At 34.8% G+C, this 24,447-nt stretch overlaps 4 protein-coding genes across 4 annotated transcripts; 1 reads left to right on the top strand and 3 right to left on the bottom strand.

Annotated features, from left to right (window-relative positions):
• Nucleotides 1–7,738: 7,738 nt before the first annotated feature.
• On the bottom strand, nt 7,739–8,191 carry LOC141704394 (uncharacterized). The gene has a single exon (XM_074507640.1). It carries the CDS (start codon nt 8,189–8,191, stop codon nt 7,739–7,741), a length of 453 nt encoding a protein of 150 aa, XP_074363741.1.
• A 9-nt stretch (nt 8,192–8,200) lies between these two features.
• LOC141704393 (uncharacterized) lies at nt 8,201–10,375 on the bottom strand. The gene is made up of 6 exons (XM_074507639.1): nt 10,302–10,375; nt 10,065–10,210; nt 9,689–9,786; nt 9,236–9,541; nt 8,582–8,999; nt 8,201–8,319 (listed from the first exon to the last, which is right to left on the bottom strand). Exons 1-6 carry the CDS (start codon nt 10,373–10,375, stop codon nt 8,201–8,203), a joined length of 1,161 nt encoding a protein of 386 aa, XP_074363740.1.
• A 1,013-nt stretch (nt 10,376–11,388) lies between these two features.
• On the bottom strand, nt 11,389–13,555 carry LOC141704401 (fatty acid hydroperoxide lyase, chloroplastic-like). The gene is made up of 2 exons (XM_074507645.1): nt 13,329–13,555; nt 11,389–12,724 (listed from the first exon to the last, which is right to left on the bottom strand). The coding sequence occupies exons 1-2, from the start codon at nt 13,443–13,445 to the stop codon at nt 11,678–11,680; spliced, it is 1,164 nt and encodes a 387-aa protein (XP_074363746.1). The 5' UTR covers nt 13,446–13,555; the 3' UTR covers nt 11,389–11,677.
• A 6,518-nt stretch (nt 13,556–20,073) lies between these two features.
• LOC141704392 (uncharacterized) lies at nt 20,074–24,199 on the top strand. The gene is made up of 6 exons (XM_074507638.1): nt 20,074–20,371; nt 20,456–21,518; nt 22,768–22,977; nt 23,245–23,384; nt 23,496–23,776; nt 23,828–24,199. The coding sequence occupies exons 1-6, from the start codon at nt 20,074–20,076 to the stop codon at nt 24,197–24,199; spliced, it is 2,364 nt and encodes a 787-aa protein (XP_074363739.1).
• Nucleotides 24,200–24,447: the final 248 nt, after the last annotated feature.

Genomic DNA, 24,447 nt, shown 5'->3' with positions numbered 1-24,447 from the left:
TTGACAGAGATTTTTCAGCGAGGTATTGTTAGAGTGCATGGTGTACCTGTGTCGATAGTTTCTGATAGGGATACGAGATTTACATCGCGGTTTTGGAAGGGTTTCCAACATGCTTGGGGTACAAGGCTTAATTTTAGTACAACTTATCATCCAACGACCGATGGATAATCGGAGAGGACGATTCAGACATTGGAAGATATGTTGAGGGCTTGTGCTTTGGAGTGGTAAGGTGATTGGGATAAACATTTGTATCTTGTCGAGTTTGCGTATAATAATAGCTGGCACGCGAGTATTGGTATGCCACCATTTGAAGCTTTATATGGTAGGAGGTGTAGAGCACCATCTTGTTGGGATGAGGTTGGAGAGAGAGTCATTGAAGGACAAGAGCTAGTTAGAATCACTAATGAGAAGGTGGAGAAAGTTAAAGAAAGTTTAAAGGAAGCTCGATCTCGTCAAAAGAGTTATGCGGATCAACATCAGAAGTTTGGTGGATTTGAGCCAGGTGATCATGTGTTCTTGAAGGTGTCTCCTTGTAAGGGTGTGAAATATTTTGGTATGAAGGGAAAGCTTAGTCTAAGATATATTGGCCATTTCGACGTTATGGAGAAAGTAGGGGAAGTATCTTATAGAGTTGGGTTGCCACCACAACTATCTCATGTGCATAATGTGTTTCATGTGTCTGTTTTGAGGGGCTATAAATATCATCCATTACACGTAGTTCAGTATCCATTGCATAAGATTAGAGAAGATCTTTCTTGTGAGGAAGAAGCTGAGACTATCTTAGCTCGAGAAGGGCGAGTTTTGAGGAAGAACACCATTCCGTTTGTGAAGGTTTTGTGGAAAAATCATTCTGAGAGAGAGGCGACTTGGGAGTTAGAAGAATCTATCCGTGAGAAATATTCGCATTTGTTCGAATCTAGTACGAGTATTTAGTTTCGTTTGATTCCGGGGACGGAATCCTTTTTAAGGGGGTATATATGTAATATACGTGAAATTTAATAATAATAATAATAATAATAATAGAAGTGAAGAATTTGATTTAATTTAGAATTAGAGTTATAAAAGAATTTGTTTTGATTTGGTAATTAGATTAGAAAAAGGAGTGATACATGATCTATATATATAATCAGCACATCTCTTAAACAAGATTCACACATTATTATCAAAACCTTGAAATTTAATAGGCCGCCGAGGTGAAAAAGAAAAAAAAAAAAGAAAAACAGAGAAGAGGCAGTGGATTCCCCAGAGAAGAGTAAGGCAGAGCAAAGTAGAGAGAGGCAAGGGACTAATAACGAAGATAGATTGTCATAGCTTTATAGTAAATCAAAAAGGTACTCTTTTATGTGTCATATGGTTGAGAATAGCATACACGCAATTCTTGTAGTATATTATTAGGTTAATATAATATTTTCTTTTGTTATTCGCGTGCTAGGTTCTACAACATCAACATCAACAAAGAATAAGTTTTAAGAATATTATATTATTTACATCATCTTGTGTGTCGTGTTCCCTGTGTGTTTCTTTTATCACTTATCTTGTATATCAATTTAATGGTCTCTAGTTTATTCAAGGTGTGTTTTCATATTTTCTTAACCATTAATATCATGCGGTGATTATTTTTAATATAAGTTTATTTCATAATTAAATATTATTTTAGTTTGTTCTTTGATACATGATTTTATTTTATTTTTCCCCAAAGATTGTGCTAGCTGAGTTGTGTAATCAATGAAATATCTTGTAATTTGCATCATAAAATACATAAATTAGATGTATATTTTGAGTCGTTAAAATTATGTAAGTTACTATATAAAAAGAATGTGAGCTATGTCACGTTTAGGTGAGGATGTACATATTTAAGGCCAAACATACGTTATTTAAATAAGTATTTGTTTTGCTTAATTTTATTATGACTTGTATTATTAGTAAATTAATAGAGTAATATGTTGTTATATTATTATTTGGTCAGGTGATTAATTGGTCAGGTGATTAATTGGTCAGGTAGTACATGTCCTCTCAATTTTAATACTATTTCGGGGACTTATACATTTTGGGGTAATAGTTAGTTTATCAATTAAATTATTTACATGATCACCTTTTCGTATCGCAATAGACTAGAATACAATGATGTAGTTTTGTTCAGCCTAGTTGATTATCATGTGTCAAAACTGTACTGTATAGGTTAGTTACATGATTAAAGGTTACATAAATAGATTTTAAGTAGTAATGATTAATTATTAAATGATTAAATAAAATGCATATTAATCATAAATTATAATTTTGTATTTAGATTGCGGGTCGGGGATTTACCGGATTGTTTGCGGATCTTGATAGTATTTTAGTTTCGATATTCCAAGTACGGACTCTGTCCCCTTTTTATTCAGCGCTACTCCACTTAGCATTTAGAAATATTTGATTAGTTCAGTTCTTCTGTATCCTGCTCATTCAATATTTGATTTGACTTTTTCTGACTTCCGAAAATTATTTTAAAATTGATTTGGAAATTTTAAATATCTGTTTATGCGGTTTTCAAAATTTATCAATGACACCCTCTATTTTGGAAATTCAATTATTTGTCTGAGATGATTTTAAATTCTGCGAGAATTATTTTATTTGGACCCTTAGTGTGATTTAGAGTATACCGAGTTAACCATCTGTAGGGGTACTACAGCCATGTCATTGCGGCACCAGTGACATGACACTTCCGTGACAGTGTGATTGGTCACGGTGTATCCTTCTGTTAGCCCATGGGAGGACCTTTTGTGCATTTGATATTTGTTCAGGATATACGTGGGTGCACCCAGAGTTTGATTTGTGATTTGATTTATGGTGACGTTGTATATGCCGTACACGTTATCCATTCTGTTGCACACATTAGGTACCCTATGATGTGTGTATTTGTATTTGTTCTGATCTCGGTATGAAATATCCTAACCCCTCGTTATTTCAGCCTTACTTATTTTAAAAATTGTTGATTTATTATAAATTACAAATTATTTATTTCTGATCTCTTTATTTTGTAAACTGTATTCTAAATCCGTACTGGGCATTTGGTTCATGCCATATTCTTTTTCTGGCAGGTGCTTAGGGGGATCTGGGACTGTGTGATGGAGAGCTACCCCAATTCGTTGATTAGGATTTCAGAATTTTATCTTTAATTAGACTTAATTATTTATTTACAGATTTCACATTTATATTATTGGTTTAGACTGTTTGGAGATTTAATATTATTTTTGAGATTTCGGACTGTTTAATTATTGTTTAGAAATATATTAGTGCTATGTTTGCAGGTTTTTGGATTTTAAGTAATATCTCCCTTAGAAGGGGGTGTTACAACCAGGCACCAAAGCGTACCGGTTATTCGATCCTGTTGCTCGAAAGATTCATATCAGTAGAGATGTGGTGTTCAATGAAGATAAGGGATGGTGTTGGGAGACTACAATCAATGTTGAAGCACCTGGAGGGGACAAATATATATTTGATTTTCCTGAAACAATTTTACATGATGTTACAAGTGAGCCCATAACGGTTCCAGAGGTTGAAATCGGGTCACCAAACACACCTTTGTAGCAAACTCAAAGTAGTTCTCAACTCGGCTCAACAAATACAGATGTACCTAGAGATGCATATGATGACAGTGTGACAACACGTAAGTTTCGGAGTCTTGATTATATTTATGATCACAAGACTGAAGTCGAAATGGCTGAGGAGGAATTATTATTGATGGGTATAGATGAGCCAGTATGCTTTGAACAAGCCATAAAAGAGCCTAAGTGGAAAGATGCGATGGACAAAGAAATAGAAGCTATCGAAAAAAATCACACCTGGGTACTCACAAATCTGCCGAAGGGTCACAAGGCCATCGATTTAAAGTAGGTCTTTAAGCTGAAAACTGATCAACATGGTGAAATCACAAAACACAAAGCCCAGCCCGGATTGCTGCAAAGGGTTATGTGCAGCGACATGGGATTGATTATGAGGAGGTGTTTGCACCCGTGAATTTACCACTAGCTTTGGCAGCCAAACATAATTGGGAGGTTCATCACCTCGATGTAAAATCAGCTTTTTTAAATGGAGTGTTACAAGAAGAAGTTTATATCTCTCAACCAAAGGGTTATGCAAAGGAAGGACGAGAACATATGGTTTATCGATTGATGAAAGCTTTATATGGTTTTTACCAAGCTCCACGAGCATGGTATGCACGGTTAAATCAGTATTTATTAACGTTGGGATTTATCAAATGCCCTTTTGAAAATGTCGTGTATATCAAACGTGATGGAGCTGGTTCGCAGATTGTTGGAGTCTACGTAGATGATCTAATTTTCACAGGGGCAAATATTTGAGACATCCTCAAATTCAAGGGGGAGATGGGTAGAGAATTTGATATGTCTGATTTGGGTAAGCTATCGTATTACGTGGGATTAGAGGTTGTTCGAGGCTGTGGTTTCATACAAATTCGCCAGTCATCTTATGCCAAAAAGGTACTCGAGCGAGCTGGTTTGGCTGAGTGTAACTCGGTGAAATATCCAATGGTTTGGGTCAGTTCAACTTTCCACACATCTTATATCTTTTGAAGCTGACATGATGTTGCAGAAATATCAGTGTTTCAGTCTAGATTTTCGTACTGAAGTTTCAGTAAGGTTTCTTAAAGATCAGCCTCTGCGAGTCAACAGATTACAGAAGGTGTTTGGAGCACCATAGTTAAGTAACAAGTAATAATCATGATTTGAAGACAATAACATGTTTTCTTCAAGAAAGGGTCAAGATGGCATAAAAACTTATGAAGTACTTGTATCACTGTTATATAAATCTGCTAATAAGAATCATTATTAGGTGTGCCGTAAATTATATAACTATCATCCACTTTATCTGAACTTAAACAGCAGCAAAGTTTGTACTTGGATACTGGTAGTACACAAGATGCAACCAGAACATCTCAAACTTTTGTAGTTCGACAAAATTATAAAAATACTAGCAAAACATGCTTAGGAAAACAAAATTGACATTTTTAAAATCAAGAACAACATGACAATACGTAATTTATTGATAATGATAAGACTCGGTGAAATCACAGGATTTTCGAGATGTTAGAATAACTGATGTCAACGTAATTATGGTATAGATGCCTGAAAGCATGTTCCAGGAGTTTTAATACTTCTTTAGGCACAAGGTTGATCAAAACTACATCTCTTTGTTGGCTTGAGTACGCGTTTCTACTGTCCCCAGTACAAAGTACTTCTTTTGATGTATGTTACAGTGTGTGATTTCTTTTGATTTTAGGTGCGTCGAGAGATGATTCAGAGTTGATTAAAAAATGTGACTTACCTAAATTAGAAATTACGTTTGTACTTGTTAATGCATCTCATCTTCGTAACTTGTTTTGATCAACTTATTTCAGCATATATGATGCATAAGAAGTTAAGAACGTCAACAGGATGAATTCAAGCCATACTTCTATTCACTTTTGCAGGCAAAAACGAAATGCTAGTATTCCTTTTATTATGATTTGCATTATTGAATTGAGAATCTTCAACTGGCCAAAGATATGGCTCTCAATCATTCTTAGGGAAACAGTAAGTTCTAAACTTGATTTCTTAACTGAAAAAGCCCGACTCTCTACGGACAAAATTACACACTACAGTCAGTGCAGCACCTAGAATGCCTTAAAAGGTTTATCATGGTAGTGAAGAAAGAGTATTAAACATAAGAATCATATCTTCGTACAAACTTTAATCTGTGATGCACTAAATCCCTTAAAAGGTTTATTTATGGTTAGTATGGTCTTTACCGTTACTTACCACTAGTGCATACCGAACATTTCTTGGGGGGCACTATATGGCATAGTTTCTAGAATCGGTTATGGCTATAAATAAATAAGATAAGGTGCCACTTTGATGAAATTTAAGTATTTATATCATAATTTATTTACGAGTAATGTCATGTGTACATAATTTTGTACAAAAAATTTGTACAGAATGACATGACAATTGATGTGGTGTGTTTTAATTGCGCTTGTTGATGTGAATATATGGGTACATTCCAATTAAACCCACCACATATCATTATGTACAAAATTTTGTACACACAATTATGTACCCCAAACATTATCCTTTACTTGATTGTTTCAAAAAATTGCACCCCGTGTCGCTTTTAAATTAGTCATTTTATGCAATCAAATTTATCGAAATTTGATCAAGGTTTATTAATATTTTATAATTAAATAAAATAAAAAATAATATAATTAAAAACATTTAATTTAATTTAATATCTAGCTTTCAGTTTTTTTCTTAAATATTATAAGTGTAATTTTTAATTTTTGATCAAAAATTATTCTATTTGACCGATAAAAAAATAACAACGGAAAAGGGACAGAGAGAGTATTCAAGATCGAAAAAGACTTGTGCATATGATTTTATTTTACCAAAGTACATCTAACTTGTAATAAATATTGAAAAAGGCATACCTTTAATTAACAGGTGAACACCCTTTATTGAAATTAAGACTAAGTTACCATTATCGTACATAAGAATAATATAAATCTCTTTTATATATAAAATCCCAACATATTTTCAGTAAAATGATGAATTTGCCCCTGTATCTATCATAATTAAAAAATTATTGTTGGCGGGAATCGAAGCACAATCTACCCATTAATTCTAACAGTACAATACATCTATGACACTATGTCTTTTATGTTTTAATCAATCACTTAATATGTGTCGCTAAAAAGTAAAATTTCTTCTTCCTATTGTAGTTCATGAAATAAATTTTTTAGTCTTGTTTTTCCTTCATATATATATATATATATATATATATATATATATAGATTTAGTTAGCTATATATTTTTAACTAATTAAAGTTATAATTTAGATAATAATTTTGATCAATATCTAACATATAAAGATAATCATTATACCAAAAAATATAAATAAATTAAGACATAACATGTATTTAGTAAATAATGTAATATATTTTCAAGTAATCGAATTCTTAAAATCTATGATATTATATGTAAGAATTAATTAACAATGTCAAATAATCAAGTTCACACTAATACGAAAAATACACAAATAAATTTATAATGCGTGTTTATTCAATAAAAATTATATTGTTAGAACGTATACATAATATAATTTTAAGAAAATAATTTATATATTTTAGTTATTTGACCAAATTGACAACAAAAAATCAAATAAGTTAACAATTATGGATAAATAAAATATTCTTAGATGTATACATAATTAATAAATTTATTCAATTTTTGATTGAAACCAACATATTTAGGTTTATTTCGATCATAACAACATAATCTACTCAATTTAAAAATATCAAAATTTGACCATTTTTCTGAAAAAATGAAAAGTCACTGAAAAAACCTGACAATCACTGTCTATCTGAATTGCAATAATTCAATTCGTGAGGACACGATTATTTTTGCTTCAGATGTGGTCGAAATTATTCAAACTTCAGCTTCTAATTCTCCTAAAATTCTAAACTTTTCAATATTATAAAATTTCAAAATGTTCACCATCCTCACATAATTCTAAACCTTTATACGCGAAATTCCAATATTGTTAGAAAATAGTCCTTGACTCGCACGTGCTATTATATTAGTTTGAATTTATACACCAGCATATATATAGAGAGAGCTTCCAACAACACAACTGGAGGAAATATTAACACGTTTTGACAATTTATGGTACAGGGCAATCTAGCTACTAAGTGAGCAACCCTATTCGCTTATCTTTTAACAAAAGAAATCGAATAACCTGTTCTAGAATCAAGAATAATACGGCAAGCATCCAAAATATGACCAACTTCTAGGAGGTTATCCTGAGAACACTGCAGAGTTCGGACATTGGTTAAGGAATCTGATTCAGTAAATACCCTATAATGAGGCAATGTGAGAAGCCAATGAAGACCTTCAAGAATGGCCAAAGCTTCAGCTTCGGCCACTGTACCAATAGGAGGTTGCCTTATTGTTTTGCAAGCTACAAAAACACCAGCATGATCTCGAAAAACCAACCCCATTGAAAAAGAGTCATCACATGTGCAAACTGTAGCATCTACATTAAGCTTTAAACTTCCAGCTTCAGGTTTTTTCCATTTAACTAGTTCTTGGGTAACAGAGTTCATATTGGGTGACATTGTAATAACACGTTTCTTCTGTGCTTCCTTCCAGTCTAAGGTCATCTTCGCACTCTACTCCATTACAACAATAGCATTTGTTACTCTACCTTCCCACACCTTTTTGTTACGAAAAAACCACACACCCCACAATACTTTAGCAATTGTTACCAAAAGGTCTTGATCCGCAGTTTCTAATTTAGTAAGAAGCCAAGATGGGATATTACTTGCATAGAAAAACTTATTCCCACATATTGCCAGCAAGCCAAGACAAAAGGACAATTAAAAAAGACATGAGCCAAATCCTCAACAGCTAAATTGCACATTGGGCAGTCAAGTGACAGATGAACACCCTTCATACTCAGTCTACTTCTCACATGATATTATTTCTACAGACACGCCAGAGAAAAGTTTTCATTTTATGAGGGGGGTCCAGCTTCCAAAGCTTGCTCCAACCTGGTGATTGAGAAACAGAATCAGTGCCAACATTCCTAGAGTGCCACAGCTGATATCCTGTTTTCACCGAGTATTTACCGTTAGATGTTTTAGACCAAGCCAAACGGTCAACTGCAGGCAGAAAAGGAATTCTAGTTGATAAAACTACGGCTGCGTCAGCACTAGAGAACATCTCTGATACTTTGCTGATATTCCAAGCCCTGTCATTAGGTTGGAACAAGTCAGCCACTGCTAAGTTGTTGTTACCATAAGTCCAGGATTGATCAACTTTAAAATCACTTTTACTAACTAGCCAAGCGTCTCGAGTACACCTTATCGACTTTCCATCACCTAAAATCCAACGATAACCCTGAAACACCTCATTCTTAGCTGTAAGAATTCCATTCCAGATAAATCTAGCACTTGGTATTCCTTGTGCCTGCAAATATGAGAATCCGGGAAATATTTTGATTTAAAAAACCGTGAAATAAGAGAATTTAGAATATGAATGAACTTCCAGACATGCTTAGCCATAATAGTGATGTTATATCCATAAAGATTCCTGAATGCCAACCTTCCTTGACACTTTGACATGCTCAAACCATCCCAAGCAATCTAGTTGATGCCCTTGTTGTCTGTAGATCCCGATTGCCACCAATACTTATTCAACATTACCTCCATATCATGACACATCGATTGCGGCAAAAGGAAGGACGACATACAATACGATGGGATGGTCGTTGCAACATTTTTAATCAAAACTATTTTACCAATACGAGATATTTTCTTGGCTTTCCAACCTTGAAGTCGTTTCCACATTCTCTCTTTAATAAAATCAAAAACTCGCTTCTTAGACCGTCCAACCAGAGAAGGTAAGCCTAGATACAAACCAGACTGAAGATCATTGTTAACGCCCAATATACTTGATATTGCAGCATGTTTATCCTGCCTAACATTCGAACCGAAGAAAACCCCAGATTTCTGATAATTGATAGATTATCCTGAGAGTCGAGCATACTCATCCAGGATGTGCTTAACAATTTCTGTCTCATGCTGATTTGCACGAAAGAATAAAAAAGAGTCATCCGCAAATATAAGATGTGAGATTACTGGAGCAGAATTACTTACTTTCATACCATGAATGGTTTCCTCCGCGACAGCTTTAGAGAGAGCTAATGACAACCCCTCTCCACAAAAGAGAAACAAGTAGGGAGAAAGGGGATCCCCTGACGAATTCCAAGAGAAGGAATAATAGGACCAATTGATGCACCATTAAAACAAAATTCATACGAAACTGTCCTTACGCACAACATCATCCAGTTGACCCATTGAGAACAGAATCCCATCACATGCATCATTTTCCTTAAATATTTCCAATCAACTCTATCATAAGCCTTTGAAATATCCAATTTTAGAGCCACATCACCTTCCCTCCCTCGATTTGATTTCTTAATAAAGTGGATGAGCTCAAAAGAAATAAAGACGTTATCATTGATGCATCTACCAGGCACAAACGCAGCTTGATTTTCTGTAATAATCTGGGGAAGAATGCGCTCCAAACGGTTGGCCAAAACTTTAGACAAAATCTTGTACAATACATTGCACAAAGCTATAGGGCGAAGGTCTTTTAATCGACAAGCATTTTGTTTTCTAGGGATGAGTACTACATTAGTATCATTGAGATTAGCTGGAAAAGAATTATTCTTCAACCATTCTCAGCAGCAAATAAAAACCTCCTTACCTAAAGTAGGCCAGAAATTCTGGGGAAAAGGCAGGAGTAAGACCATCCGAACTACTAACTTTATCCCGGTGCATTTACTTCACAGCACCCGTAAACTCTTTGAAAGACAACTCAGCAACCATATATATTTAGTGTGTACACATATCCTCCCTACTTATTTTGGACATTATTCATTAATACTAGCGTATAATCTGTGCGATCCACGGACTAATTATAATATTTGTAATTTTATTCTTTGAATATTTTATAAAAAAAATAAATTATAAAATAATAATAATAATATTAAGATTAATGAAGTTAAAATATTCATGCATTATTTTGTATGTGTTATATTATCGAAAGATTCAAAATTTAGATAGTTGAAATCTTAAAAAGGTGTGGAGCTTACGGGAAAGTAGAAGTCTTGAGTAGCAGTTGAGTATGTGGGTGATTTGATATTGTTTTTTAATATTTTTTAATCTTTTTCTTGATTTATTATTATTTTGTTATATAATAATTTGAATTACTAAAATTAATTTTAAAAGTGTTTGGTTCCCTGCAAAAGAGGTAACAAAAAAGAGGTTGAGTGCGATGAGAAATTAATTTTGATAATAATTCGTAAAGTTTGTAGTTATATTAGTTACATGATTTAATTTTTTTAATTAAAATATATTTGTTTAAACATTATTTTGGAAGGTGTTAACCTACTTTGTAGGAAGGTGTTAACCCACTGGCCAAATAAAATCATGTTTCGCTTATAATATTATAGTATAATAATATAGTACAGTATAGATTTTGTTCTGAGTTATAATGTGTTTTTATTCTTAATGGATAGTTTTATTTTTTGGTGCAACTACTTTATTAGTTTAATCATTAATGGAGTTGAATTTTGTTGAATAATATCCAGTTGAGATATTTTGTTTAACAACACCTCAAAGGTGAATGTGGCAACTCGCTACTTAAGTTCAAAAATAGTCAATATTGTTTTTTCTCCTAATTATTATAACGTGTTAATTAAAACTATAATGCAAGAAACTTAAAATTATTACAAATTATATTTTATAAATAAATTTTGATCTCATAAATTTGAACTGTAATTCCAGCATTAACAAATCTAATATTATTTCATTATATATACTTAAAAAATATATATTCATATACAATCAGTTGCGAATAATTGAGCACCGCAAAACAAATACACTTTCAAAGTAATTACCTAAAAAAATACAAAAAATTGCTGGCATTTCACCTAACCCAAACACCATAATGTTTAGTTCTTTTATTCCAACGATAAATTTTAAAAAACAAATAATAATTAAATATATTCACAGAAGAATATATTTTTCAACCATATGTTTCCCTTCCAAATTCCAACACGAACATAATTCGATGCGAGATCATATATTTTTAGCCTTTTCAAGTGATGTGATCTTGGAGCCAGAAGAATCAACCGTGAACGAATCATACCTTTGAAACAAATGAGCCACAAATAAAGCCGCTGTAATTGGTACAATATCTTTAGCAGGACACTGCTTGTTATTCGCACTCGGGGACTCGGTTTGCGACCCATTCGACCAGAACACATAACTCAGTAACTCGGTCCCTTTATTTTTCGTAAACCTATCGGCTACAAATTTCTCCGGATCATCAAACACCTTCCCATCTCTCATAACCAAAGGTTGGTACCCGCAAATCACCTCTCCTTTCTTCACCTCAAATGCTGAGTCATGCGAACTCAGCGTAAAATCCTTCCGTGCCCTTCCGAACTGCAAGGGCACGGGAGGGTTGAGTCTTAGAGCTTCGTAAATAAACGAGTTAACCTGGTCGAGTTGACTCACCGAGTTGAAACTCAGTGACTCACCCTTGCATGCATCTCTTACTTCCACCCTAAGTTTCTCTTGCAACATTTTATCATTTCCAAGAATATTTATAAGAGTTGGGAAAAAAGCTAAAAGTCCACCAAATGCATTGAACCCTAGTACATACATAAGGTTATGAAGTGCATCTTCTTCCCTGAGTCCAAACTCCGTTATTCCTATTTGCAACACTTGTGAACCTTCTTTTCGTATAAACTCAGCTACTTTGTTATAGCCACCGTTTACTAGAAACGAAGGGTAAGTAAATGAGTGGAGAAAAATTTCTTCGAAAGGCTGACAAAGGCCGAGTTTTACAGTTGGGATGACTTGAATGAGGAGCCAGCGTTCCAGATAAGTGTATCCTTTTTCGGATAACTCGGGCGATTTTGATGAGTCAGCTCCGGTTAAGGACCGAGTTAGGAAGCTGAAGAGGAACTTTTTTAACGGCACGTCGAAGGCGGCGTCTTTGGATTCTGATTTGGAGATGTCGGAGTAGATTGTTTCCCACGTTGTGTCTAGGTTTGTGGTGAGAGTTGAGATCCATATGCTTCTGCTCCGTTTTAGGATGTCCAATATGTAGTTCTTCAGCTGCAAACATTGTCAAAAATACTAAGGTCAAAAACATGTATGTTTCTCCTGACACTTGAACTCTTGATCGGTGATGATAACTTTTGTTTCATAAAAACAATTCAATTTTTTAAGTACATCTTGAACTCATGGGTAGTTCGATAAATTAATATTACTTTTTTTTTAAGTACATCTTGAACTCATGGGTAGTTCGATAAATTAATATTACTTTCTTTTTGACACATTTTTCAATACTCGTTTAAAGTATAATTTCACAATATTATTTTTAAAAAAAAAAATTAATAAAAGTTTTATATTTAAACTTTTATTCAAAAAAAATTGAAAAAAAACATTATGAAACTATATTTATAAAATCATCGAAATACGTGTAAATAATGTATGTATATATTCCGTTGGAACAGTCGAACCGAGGTAGTATACTAAAATACGTTTTATTTAAAAGAGGAGTGTTAGGTGTACAGAATTGTATACAAAATACAACAGCTCATTCCAATTAAAACCCCCAACATATCATTATGTACACAATTCCGTATCCCAAGTATTTTCCAATTTGAAATTCTCAGGTACGGGATACAAGTTGGAAAAAACAAAACAAAATGCATACCTGAGCATGTCGGGGCTCAGTGGTATCAAGATAAATACAAGTACGAACATCTCCGGTTAAGCTAGTACTCGGCATGTAATCTCCGGCCAATACATCTTTCTTCTCCACAAGCTCCATATCGAACAAATGAGAGAAGGATTTAACATCAAGCACAGCTATTATATTCGGATTAATAGACGTAAAAAATGGAAATGCAGGAGGAATATTAGTTCGAAACACACTGCTCTTGTTCTCATCATTCTTTGACACAATTGTAATTGTACCTTTTCCTTTGACCGGAATTTTTGACGAATCACCAAAAGTAACTTCCACATTGATGGTCTCGTTTATCTCCGTAAATAAATCTTTATGACCAGTCATGTGATTGTTGGCCCCTCAGTCAAGATACCAAACATTCTTCTTGCTTTCCTCGTCTCTTTTATAAGTGAGGAACATTTTTATCTTCTTTTGCAGCAGCAAAATGACTTCTTTCTTCCACCTTTGGTGCTCTACACTCATAACTGAAGTGACCAAATTTATTATAATTATAAGATTGAAATTGAGATTTATCACCTCGTTGCAATCCACCCCTTCCTGGCCTCTAAAATTTTGACCATGACCAGATGATTGAAAACCTTCAGAATTCTGGCCTCTGTTAAAAGACTGTCTTCCACGTCCTCGTCCACCTCGGTAACCACCTCTAAAGCCACCTTTTCCACGTACAGAAGCGCTACTGCTAGAACTGTCACCAATGGATACTTTACTTTGTAACGCCTTCTCGAGATGGCTTGCATCATCATACTGGTTCATCCGCTGCTCGTGAGCTTGAAGTGAACCTACGAGTTCATCAATGGAAATTGTGAACAAGTCCTTTGACTCCTCGATAGAAGTAACAACGTAATCAAATTTCCTTGTCAACAAATGGAGTAATTTTTCCATTACCCGAACATCATCGAGACTTTCCCCGTTTCTTTTTATCTCATTTGTCACCATTTTCAAACGCGTAACAAATTCACCAATATTTCCAGAATTTGTCATCTTTAAATTTTCAAACTCCCAGCGTAGCACTTGGAGCCGCACCTTTTTTAACTTTTTCAACTCCTTGGAATGATTTTTCCAAAATCTCCCACGCACTCTTTGATGTTTTTTCCTCCGAAAGTTTTTCAAAGGTGGATTCATCATCACCTTGAAAAATCGTGTATAACGCATTTTTGTCTTTTTTCCGGGACTCCTTAAACACAGTTTTCTCGGTATTTGACAGAACTGCTTTAGCGGCTGCATCCGTGGGCTCGTCATACCCGCTTTTGACAATGTCCCAATTGTCTTAGGAACCGATTAATACTTTCATTTGAATACTCCAGTTCCTGTAATTTATACTCGTCAAGTTTGGAATATTTGGTTGCACTGTCGTCGTCATTTTTCACGAACGAAATCTTAGCTCTGATGCCACTTGTTGGAAACGTAGATGGGAAGCCTTAGCTCTGATGCCACTCATCGTCATTTGCTTGTGAAGCCTTCGAGCTTGCCCGCGTGTGTGACGTGCGGACACGAATGTAGCGGAAAATTGGCCCGAATAATTACGGACTAGTTTTGCTAAATTTAATTTCCACTGGGCTTAGGCTTTTAAATTCTTAATTCGTTTTTTATTACGAATTATTATAATTAATTTGGCGTAATAATAATCTGATTCAGTTACGTATTTGACTATTAATTAACGCATTTTATTTAATTATGCATTTTATTTAATTACGCGTGAAGTAGCGCACACGTTTATCTCGAGCCTATATAATATCGTATTAGGCTTAGGGTTAGGTATTCATTCGATATACAAATCACAGCCGAAATGATTTAGGTTTTTCGGCTTTGTTATAAGTAAGCAAATACGTTTATAAACTTTAAGATATTGCATATAATTTACCACATATTTATTATAATATCTAAAATAATTTATAGGCTTTGTTATAATTATTAAGTTTAAAATATTAGCGTCCCACTATATACTTAATATTGAAATATAAAATAGAAAGTTCGGCATCCACTCTTATTTAGGATAGTTTCATAACTTATTTAGAAAAAAACTTCTGAATAAAAGTTCACATATTAAAATTGGTTTTAAAAAAATGAGTTCATGAACTATATTAGATAAGAGTTTGAAATGTTAATAATCTACTCAGGAAGCATGATTTACCACATATTTATTATAATTTTAAAATAATTTATGAATGTTGCAAAACATATCCCAAAAACATATTTGGCATATATACAAAGTGCATATTAATAAATCTAATATTAAATGTGAAATAAAATTATTATTTTCTTCTCAATTATCTTAAGTTCATGATTTAGTATACATAAAATGTTTTTGAACATGTATCATACTAAAAATAAATATATAAATTAGTTCATATATAATAATAACTTTGTAATGAAAGTTACTTAAGAATATTAGATAATTTAGTTAATCCTTATTTTAAGTGTGAAGCAAAACCATATAAAACAATATTTGCTTGTGACATCCTTATTTTTTATTTTCAGGTCATACATTAATTAATATTATATATTACGATTGAATTATATATAATTTATAGTAGTATGAGACCTTGTATAAGTTAAAGTTGTTATGCAACTTACAATTTTTATCAAAAAATAAAGGGCACTCATGCCTTAAATAATTTAATGTCATAATCAAAACAAAATTTGATTTACAAATTTGATATTTGTACATATAATATTTTTTTCATATGATTTTTTTCATGTGTCAAAATGCATTACTTTTTGTCCATTTAATTACTACTAACCAAACGTAAGTAAGAAAAAGGGGATAAATTTTACACCAATTTATTTATACTGATGCATTATTGTGGGTATTATGTATGTTACATAATATAAATAAAATACTTAACTATTACATATTTTTAAAACAAACAGGATCATTCTACACAAAATAGAAACCATCCTCATTATTATTAGTTTAACAAACCCAGAGTAACTAGTATTATTATTGTAATTGTTGATATTATTTAAAATAAAATACTCCTGGAGGACTTAGTTTGGCACCAAATTCTGAGAATCCAAAAGCTAGGTTCAGATACTAGCCTCGCCTTTTCCTTTCTCGCTAGGAGTTCAATTCTTATTCAATCCAAACTTCCGAGTATGACTAGCAATTTGTGCAGGTGTTGTAGGTGTTGTATGGGGCAAGTAGTTTCTTGATATATGTTAGACTTTATTTAATTTAAACGTATTTAATATCGATGTGTCCGAATTGTTTAGGAAATAAACCAGTGTTTATTTGTGAACGTTGAAATAAACGTATTTATGCTTACCATTGATGATTATACACATATGATGTGGGTTTACATGTTAAAATCAAAATCTGAGGCTTTAAAAAATTCAAGTTGTTAGTTAAAAATGGGGCAAAACAGGGCATACAGGTTTTGAGATCTGACCGGGGGGAGAATTTTGCTCTAAGAAGTTCGAAACATTTTGCAATGAACATGGGATTTTGAGGCACTATACAGGGCCCTACACACCAAAACAAAACGGTGTTGTAGAGCGCCGTAATCGAACCGTTGTAGCTATGGCGAGGAGTATATTAAAAGAGAGACAAGTTCCAGCAACTTTTAGGGGGAGGCTGTCAGGCAGGTTGTTTATATGTTAAACAAATTACCCACACGAGCTTTGTCATCTATTACACCACATGAGGTCTGGTTCGAGAGAAAACCAAGTGTTACATCATTAAGGGTATTCACTTGCACATCGTGGATGAAGGTTCCTACACAACATACCACTAAATTGGATGATAGAAGCAAGCTTGTAGTGCATTTTGGCAGAGAACCACTGTAATATAAGTGAAATTTAATAATAATAATAATATTAATAATAATAATAATAATAATAATAATAATAGAAGTGAAGAATTTGATTTAATTTAGAATAAGAGTTATAAAAGAATTTGTTTTGATTTGGTAATTAGAATAGAAAAAGGAGTGATGCATGATCTATATATATAATCAGCACGTCTCTTAAATAAGATTCACACATTATTATCAAAACCCTGAAATTTAATAGGCCGTCGAGGTGAAAAAGAAAAAAAAAAACAAAAACAGAGAAGAGGCAGTGGATTCCCCAGAGAAGAAGAGTGAGGCAGAGCAAAGTAGAGAGAGGCAAGGGACTAATAACGAAGATAGATTGTCATAGCTTTATAGTAAATAAAAAAGGTACTCTTTTATGTGTCATATGGTTGAGAATAGCATACACGCAATTCTTGTAGTATATTATTAGGTTAATATAATATTTTCTTTTGTTATTCGCGTGCTAGGTTCTACAACATCAACATCAACAAAGAATAAGTTTTAAGAATATTATATTATTTACATCATCTTGTGTGTCGTGTTCCCTGTGTGTTTCTTTTATCACTTATCTTGTATATCAATTTAATGGTCTCTAGTTTATTTAAGGTGTGTTTTCATATTTTCTTAACCATTAATATCATGCGGTGATTATTTTAATATAAGTTTATTTCATAATTTAATATTATTTTAGTTTATTCTTTGATACATGATTTTATTTTATTTTTCCCCAAAGATTGTGCTAGCTGAGTTGTGTAATCAATGATATGTCTTGTAATTTGCATCATAAAATACATAAATTAGATGTATATTTTGAGTCGTTAAAATTATGTAAGTTACTATAGAAAAAGAATGTGAGCTATGTCACGTTTAGGTGAGGATGTACAAATTTAAGGCCAAACATACGTTATTTAAATAAGTATTTGTTTTGCTTAGTTTTATTATGACTTGTATTATTAGTAAATTAATAGAGTAATATGTTGTTATATTATTATTTGGTCAGGTGATTAATTGGTCAGGTAGTACATGTCCTCTCAATTTTAATACTATGTGGCGGACTTATACATTTTTGGGGTAATAGTTAGTTTATCAATTAAATTATTTACATGATCACCTTTTCGTATGGCAATAGACTAGAATACAATGATGTAGTTTTGTTCAACCTAGTTGATTATCATGTGTCAAAACTGTACTGTATAGGTTACTTACATGATTAACGGTTATATAAATAGATTTTAAGTAGTAATGATTAATTATTAAATGATTAAATAAAATGCATATTAATTATAAATTATAATTTTGTATTTAGATTGCGGGTCGGGGATTTACCGGATTGTTTGCGGATCTTGATAGTATTTTAGTTTTGATATTTTAGGTATAGACTCTGTCCCCTTTTTATTCAGCGCTACTCCTCTTAGCATTTAGAAATATTTGATTCGTTCAGTTCTTCTGTATCCTGCTCATTCAATATTTGATTTGACTTTTTCTGACTTTCGAAAATTGTTTTAAAATTGATTTGGAAATTTTAAATATCTGTTTATGCGGTTTTCAAAATTTATATTTGACACCCTCTGTTTTGGAAATTTAATTATTTGTCTGAGATGATTTTAAATTCTGCGAGAATTATTTTATTTGGACCCTTAATGTGATTTAGGGTATACCGAGTTAACCAGCTGTAGGGGTACTACAGCCATGTCATTGTGGCACCAGTGACATGACACTTCCGTGACAGTGTGATTGGTCACGACATATCCTTCTGTTAGCTCATGGGAGGAGCTTTTGCGCATTTGATATTTGTTTAGGATACGTGGGTGCATCCAGAGTTTGATTTGTGATTTGATTTATGGTGACGTTGTATATGTCGTACACTTTATCCATTTTGTTGCACACATTAGGTACCCTATGATGTGTGTATTTGTATCTGTTCTGATCTCGGTATGAAATATCCTAACCCCTCGTTGTTTCAGCCTTACTTATTTTAAAAATTGTTGATTTATTATAAATTACAGATTATTTATTTCTGATCTCTTTGTTTTGTAAACTGTATTCCAAATCCGTACTGGGCATTTGGCTCATGCCGTATTCTTTTTCTGGCAGGTGCTTAGGGGGATCTGGGACTGTGTGATGGAGAGCTACCCCAATTCGTTGATTAGGATTTCAGAATTTTATCTTTAATTAGACTTAATTATTTATTTACAGATTTCACATTTATATTATTGGTTGAGATTGTTTGGAGATTTAATATTATTTTGGAGATTTCGGACTGTTTAATTATTGTTTAGAAATATATTAGTGCTCTGTTTGCAGGTTTTTGGATTTTAAGTAATATCTCCCTTCTATTTAAAGAAGGGGGTGTTACAGAGATGGTATCAGAGCCTAGGTTCTTTCTTGTAGAAAACCTACTTAGGTTGACCTATGAGTTTGGGTAGAGGATAGGATGGGTGTTCCATTTAATTTCGTTTCTTTCTGATTTTTATCATTTCATTCTGCTTCATCAGAATGGAGAAGGAAATCAGAATGGAGAGGGAAATCAGAATGGACATGGAAATCAGAATGGCAATGGGAATCAGAATCAGAATGGTCGGGGCCATCAGTTGGAGCCGTTTGTATGGTTGAAGAGGTTTGTGAAGTAGAAACCGGACTCTTTTAGTGCAGCACCGACTCCCATTGATGCTGAAAATTGGATTGTTCATCTAGAGAAGATTTTTGACGCACTGGGTTTTGATGAGATTCAAAAGGTCAGGTTAGCTGTGTATAAGTTGGAGGGGGATGCTCAGAGGTGGTGGAGAGGAGTGAAAGCTACTAAAGGGGAGCAGTATGCAGAGGCTTTAGAATGACAGGGATTCAAGGAGGTATTCTATGAGCAGTACTTCTCTAATGCTGATAGGGAGGCTTATTTGAGGGAGTTTCATTCTATTATGCAGCACCAGGATGAGAGCATTACTGATTATATGGCAAGGTTTATAAGGTTGGCTGGATTTGCTGGGACAGTTGCAGGGACTGCTGCGCAGCAGGCTGATAAATTTAAATGGGGGTTGAAGTCTCATCTGAGGGGTTCCATAATTTCTTTTAAATTTGATAATGTGGCAGAGGCGGCTGATGCAGCGAAAGATGTTGAGAAGGAGCGCATAGATTTCAGGACTTCCAGGTCTAACAGTGGTAGTAAGAGGACTAGGGATGATCAGGGTTTTACACAGGGTAGACATTGGTATGGAGGTCAGAATGGTCAACAGGGACAGTGGCGCGGACAGAATTAGAATAGGGGTGGTCAGTCATTCCACGGCCGAAATCAGTATATAGGTCAGAATCAGAATCAGCAGTTTCAGCGACAGAAGCAGCCTAGGCAGTGGCAGAATTGTCAACAGGGGCAGAGCCGTTACTCAGTGTATGGGGGAAACCCCAATATGATTCCAGTGGCTCCTTGTGCTACATGTGGTGGACATCATCCAGGTAGAGCTTGTTACAGACAGACTGGGGCTTGTTTCTTATGTGGTAGCATGCCCCATAGGGCAAAGGATTGCACAGTATCACGCAACCCTGGTGGAGGAGGAGCTGGCGGTGGTAGTGGCAGTGGAAGTCAGCAGAATCCTACTGCCAGAGTGTTTGCATTGACGGCAAAGCAGGCATCAGCTAATTCAGGTACCATTTCGGGAACACTTCTTATTGGTAGACGTGATGCTTATGTGTTATTTGATACTGGTTCAACCCATTCTATTGTGTCTTTATCATTTGTTCATCATCTAGGCGTTGCACCTTCATTATTTTATCCTCATATGTCTATTTCTACCCCGATGGGGAATTCTGTTGTTATTTCTGATGTGTATCGAGAGTGTCCGATAGCTGTTGGAGATAGAAATTATAAGGTTAACTTGCTTCCGATGGAGATGCATGACTTTGATGTTATCTTGGGTATGGATTGGTTGAGTGAAAATTGTGCCACAATTGATTGTCAAGGAAAAAGGGTGATCTTTGGGGATGCAGATAAACTAGAATTTGTGTACCAAGGGTCTCACCCGCAGGGGGATATTAAGTTAATTTCTGCTCTAAAGGCGAGTAAATTGTTCTCTAAGGGTTGTGATGGCTACCTTGCTTTCGTGAAGGATACATCGAAGGATGAACCTAGCATCGAGGATTATCCAGCTGTGAGGGAGTATGAAGATGTGTTCCCCGATGAGCTACCAGGTTTGCCACCACATAGAGAGGTAGAGTTTACTATTGAACTTGTTCCAGGTGCCGAGCCTATTTCTAAGGCGCCTTATCGAATGGCACCACTTGAGTTGCAAGAATTGAAGGAGCAGTTGCAAGAGTTATTGGATAGAGGATTTATTAGGCCAAGTGTGTCTCCTTGGGGCGCTCTTGTGCTGTTTGTGAAGAAGAAGGATGGTTTCATGAGGTTGTGTATTGATTACAGGGAGTTGAATAAGGTGACTGTCAGAAATAGGTATCATTTGCCACGCATTGACGACTTGTTTGATCAGTTACAAGGGGCGAAGTACTTTTCGAAGATAGATTTGAGATCTGGTTACCATCAGTTACGAGTTAGAGAGGGGGATATTCCGAAGATTGCATTTTGCACCCGTTATGGTCATTATGAGTTTCTCGTGATGTCCTTTGGGTTGACGAATGCACCAGCGGTATTTATGGATTTAATGAATCGGGTCTTTCATGATTATTTGGATAAATTCGTGGTGGTCTTCATCGATGATATCTTGATATACTCTAGGAGCAGAGAGGAGCATGAGGAGCATTTACGTACTGTACTTGAAATTTTGAGAGAGAAGAAGTTGTTTGCGAAATTTTCCAAGTGTGAATTCTGGTTGGAGGAAGTGGCATTCTTGGGGCATATTGTATCTGGTAGGGGCATTGAGTTGGATCCTGCGAAAGTCGAGGTTATTACTAATTGGCCCAGACCTAGCAATGTGACGGAGGTGAGGAGTTTCTTGGGTCTGGCAAGTTACTACAGGCGTTTTGTGGAAGGTTTCTCTTCCATAGCTTTGCCATTGACTCAGCTAATGAGGAAGGGAATTAAGTTCGAGTGGAATAATGATCGTGAGAAGAGCTTTCAAGAGTTAAAGAAGAGGTTGGTGTCTGCTCCAATACTTGTGTTGCCATCAGGGAATGGAGGTTTTCAGGTTTATAGTGATGCTTCTAAGAGAGGATTGGGGTGTGTGCTTATGCAGCATGGGAAAGTGATTTCTTACGCCTCTAGGCAACTTAAACCTTATGAGGTGAACTATCCTACCCATGACTTGGAGTTAGCGGCTGTGGTATTTGCTTTGAAGATCTGGAGATACTATCTTTATGGAGAGACTTGTGACATCTTTACTGATCACAAGAGTCTCAAATACATATTTACTCAGAAGGAGCTTAACATGAGGCATCAGAGGTGGCTTGAACTTCTTAAGGATTATGATACAAATATTCAATACCATCCGGGGAAGGCGAATGTAGTGGCAGACGCTCTTAGTAGGAAGAACTTGGGGAGTGTTGCATCTCTCATTACTCAGTCGTACCTTATTTCATATTTTGAGCGCTTGGGTGTTGAGTTGTATGTTAGAGGATCAAGTGGTAGCATTGCAAATTTGAAAGTGGAACTGAATCTTTTTTTCAAGGGTTAAGGAAGCTCAGAAGGATGATACAGGTTTGAAAGCTATTAGATCTGAGGTGGCAGGTGGCAAGCAAAAACACTTTCGTGTTGATGATGAGGGCATGATATGGTTGGGTGGGAAATTGTGCGTGCCCGCAGACCCGACGATTCGTGAGAAAATTTTGAAGGAGGCTCATAGTTCTTCATTTTCTATTCATCCAGGTTCCACTAAGATGTATGGAGATTTGAAGAAGCACTTTTGGTGGAGTGGAATGAAGAGAGATATAGCAGAATTTGTGGGAAAATGTCTTACATGTCAACAAGTGAAGATAGACCATCAGAGGCCTAGTGGATTGTTGCAGCAGTTAGATATTCTAGTTTGGAAGTGGGAAAACATTATTATGGATTTTGTGACTCATTTGCCGAGGACTTTCGAGAAGAACGATGTCATATGGGTGGTGGTTGATAGACTTACTAAGTCCACTCACTTCTTGCCTATTAGAGAGACTACTCATGTTCATGAGTTGACAGAGATTTTTCAGCGAGGTATTGTTAGAGTGCATGGTGTACCTGTGTCGATAGTTTCTGATAGGGATACGAGATTTACATCGCGGTTTTGGAAGGGTTTCCAACATGCTTGGGGTACAAGGCTTAATTTTAGTACAACTTATCATCCAACGACCGATGGATAATCGGAGAGGACGATTCAGACATTGGAAGATATGTTGAGGGCTTGTGCTTTGGAGTGGACAGGTGATTGGGATAAATATTTGTATCTTGTCGAGTTTGCGTATTATAATAGCTGGCACGCGAGTATTGGTATGCCACCATTTGAGGCTTTATATGGTAGGAGGTGTAGAGCACTATCTTGTTGGGATGAGGTTGGAGAGAGAGTCATTGAAGGACAAGAGCTAGTTAGAATCACTAATGAGAAGGTGGAGAAAGTTAAAGAAAGTTTAAAGGAAGCTCGATCTCGTCAAAAGAGTTATGCGGATCAACATCAGAAGTTTGGTGGATTTGAGCCAGGTGATCATGTGTTCTTGAAGGTGTCTCCTTGTAAGGGTGTGAAATATTTTGGTATGAAGGGAAAGCTTAGTCTAAGATATATTGGCCATTTCGACGTTATGGAGAAAGTAGGGGAAGTATCTTATAGAGTTGGGTTGCCACCACAACTATCTCATGTGCATAATGTGTTTCATGTGTCTGTTTTGAGGGGCTATAAATATCATCCATTACACGTAGTTCAGTATCCATTGCATAAGATTAGAGAAGATCTTTCTTGTGAGGAAGAAACTGAGACTATCTTAGCTCGAGAAGGGCGAGTTTTGAGGAAGAACACCATTCCGTTTGTGAAGGTTTTGTGGAAAAATCATTCTGAGAGAGAGGCGACTTGGGAGTTAGAAGAATCTATCCGTGAGAAATATTCGCATTTGTTCGAATCTAGTACGAGTATTTAGTTTCGTTTGATTCCGGGGACGGAATCCTTTTTAAGGGGGTATATATGTAATATACGTGAAATTTAATAATAATAATAATAATAATAGAAGTGAAGAATTTGATTTAATTTAGAATAAGAGTTATAAAAGAATTTGTTTTGATTTGGTAATTAGATTAGAAAAAGGAGTGATACATGATCTATATATATAATCAGCACATCTCTTAAACAAGATTCACACATTATTATCAAAACCTTGAAATTTAATAG

The sequence above is a fragment of the Apium graveolens genome, unplaced genomic scaffold, assembly GCF_009905375.1.
Source record: "Apium graveolens cultivar Ventura unplaced genomic scaffold, ASM990537v1 ctg7795, whole genome shotgun sequence".
NCBI classification, from domain to species: domain Eukaryota; kingdom Viridiplantae; phylum Streptophyta; class Magnoliopsida; order Apiales; family Apiaceae; genus Apium; species Apium graveolens.
The sequence above is the reverse complement of the archived record's forward strand: the minus strand, read 5'-3'. Positions and strand labels throughout refer to the sequence as shown.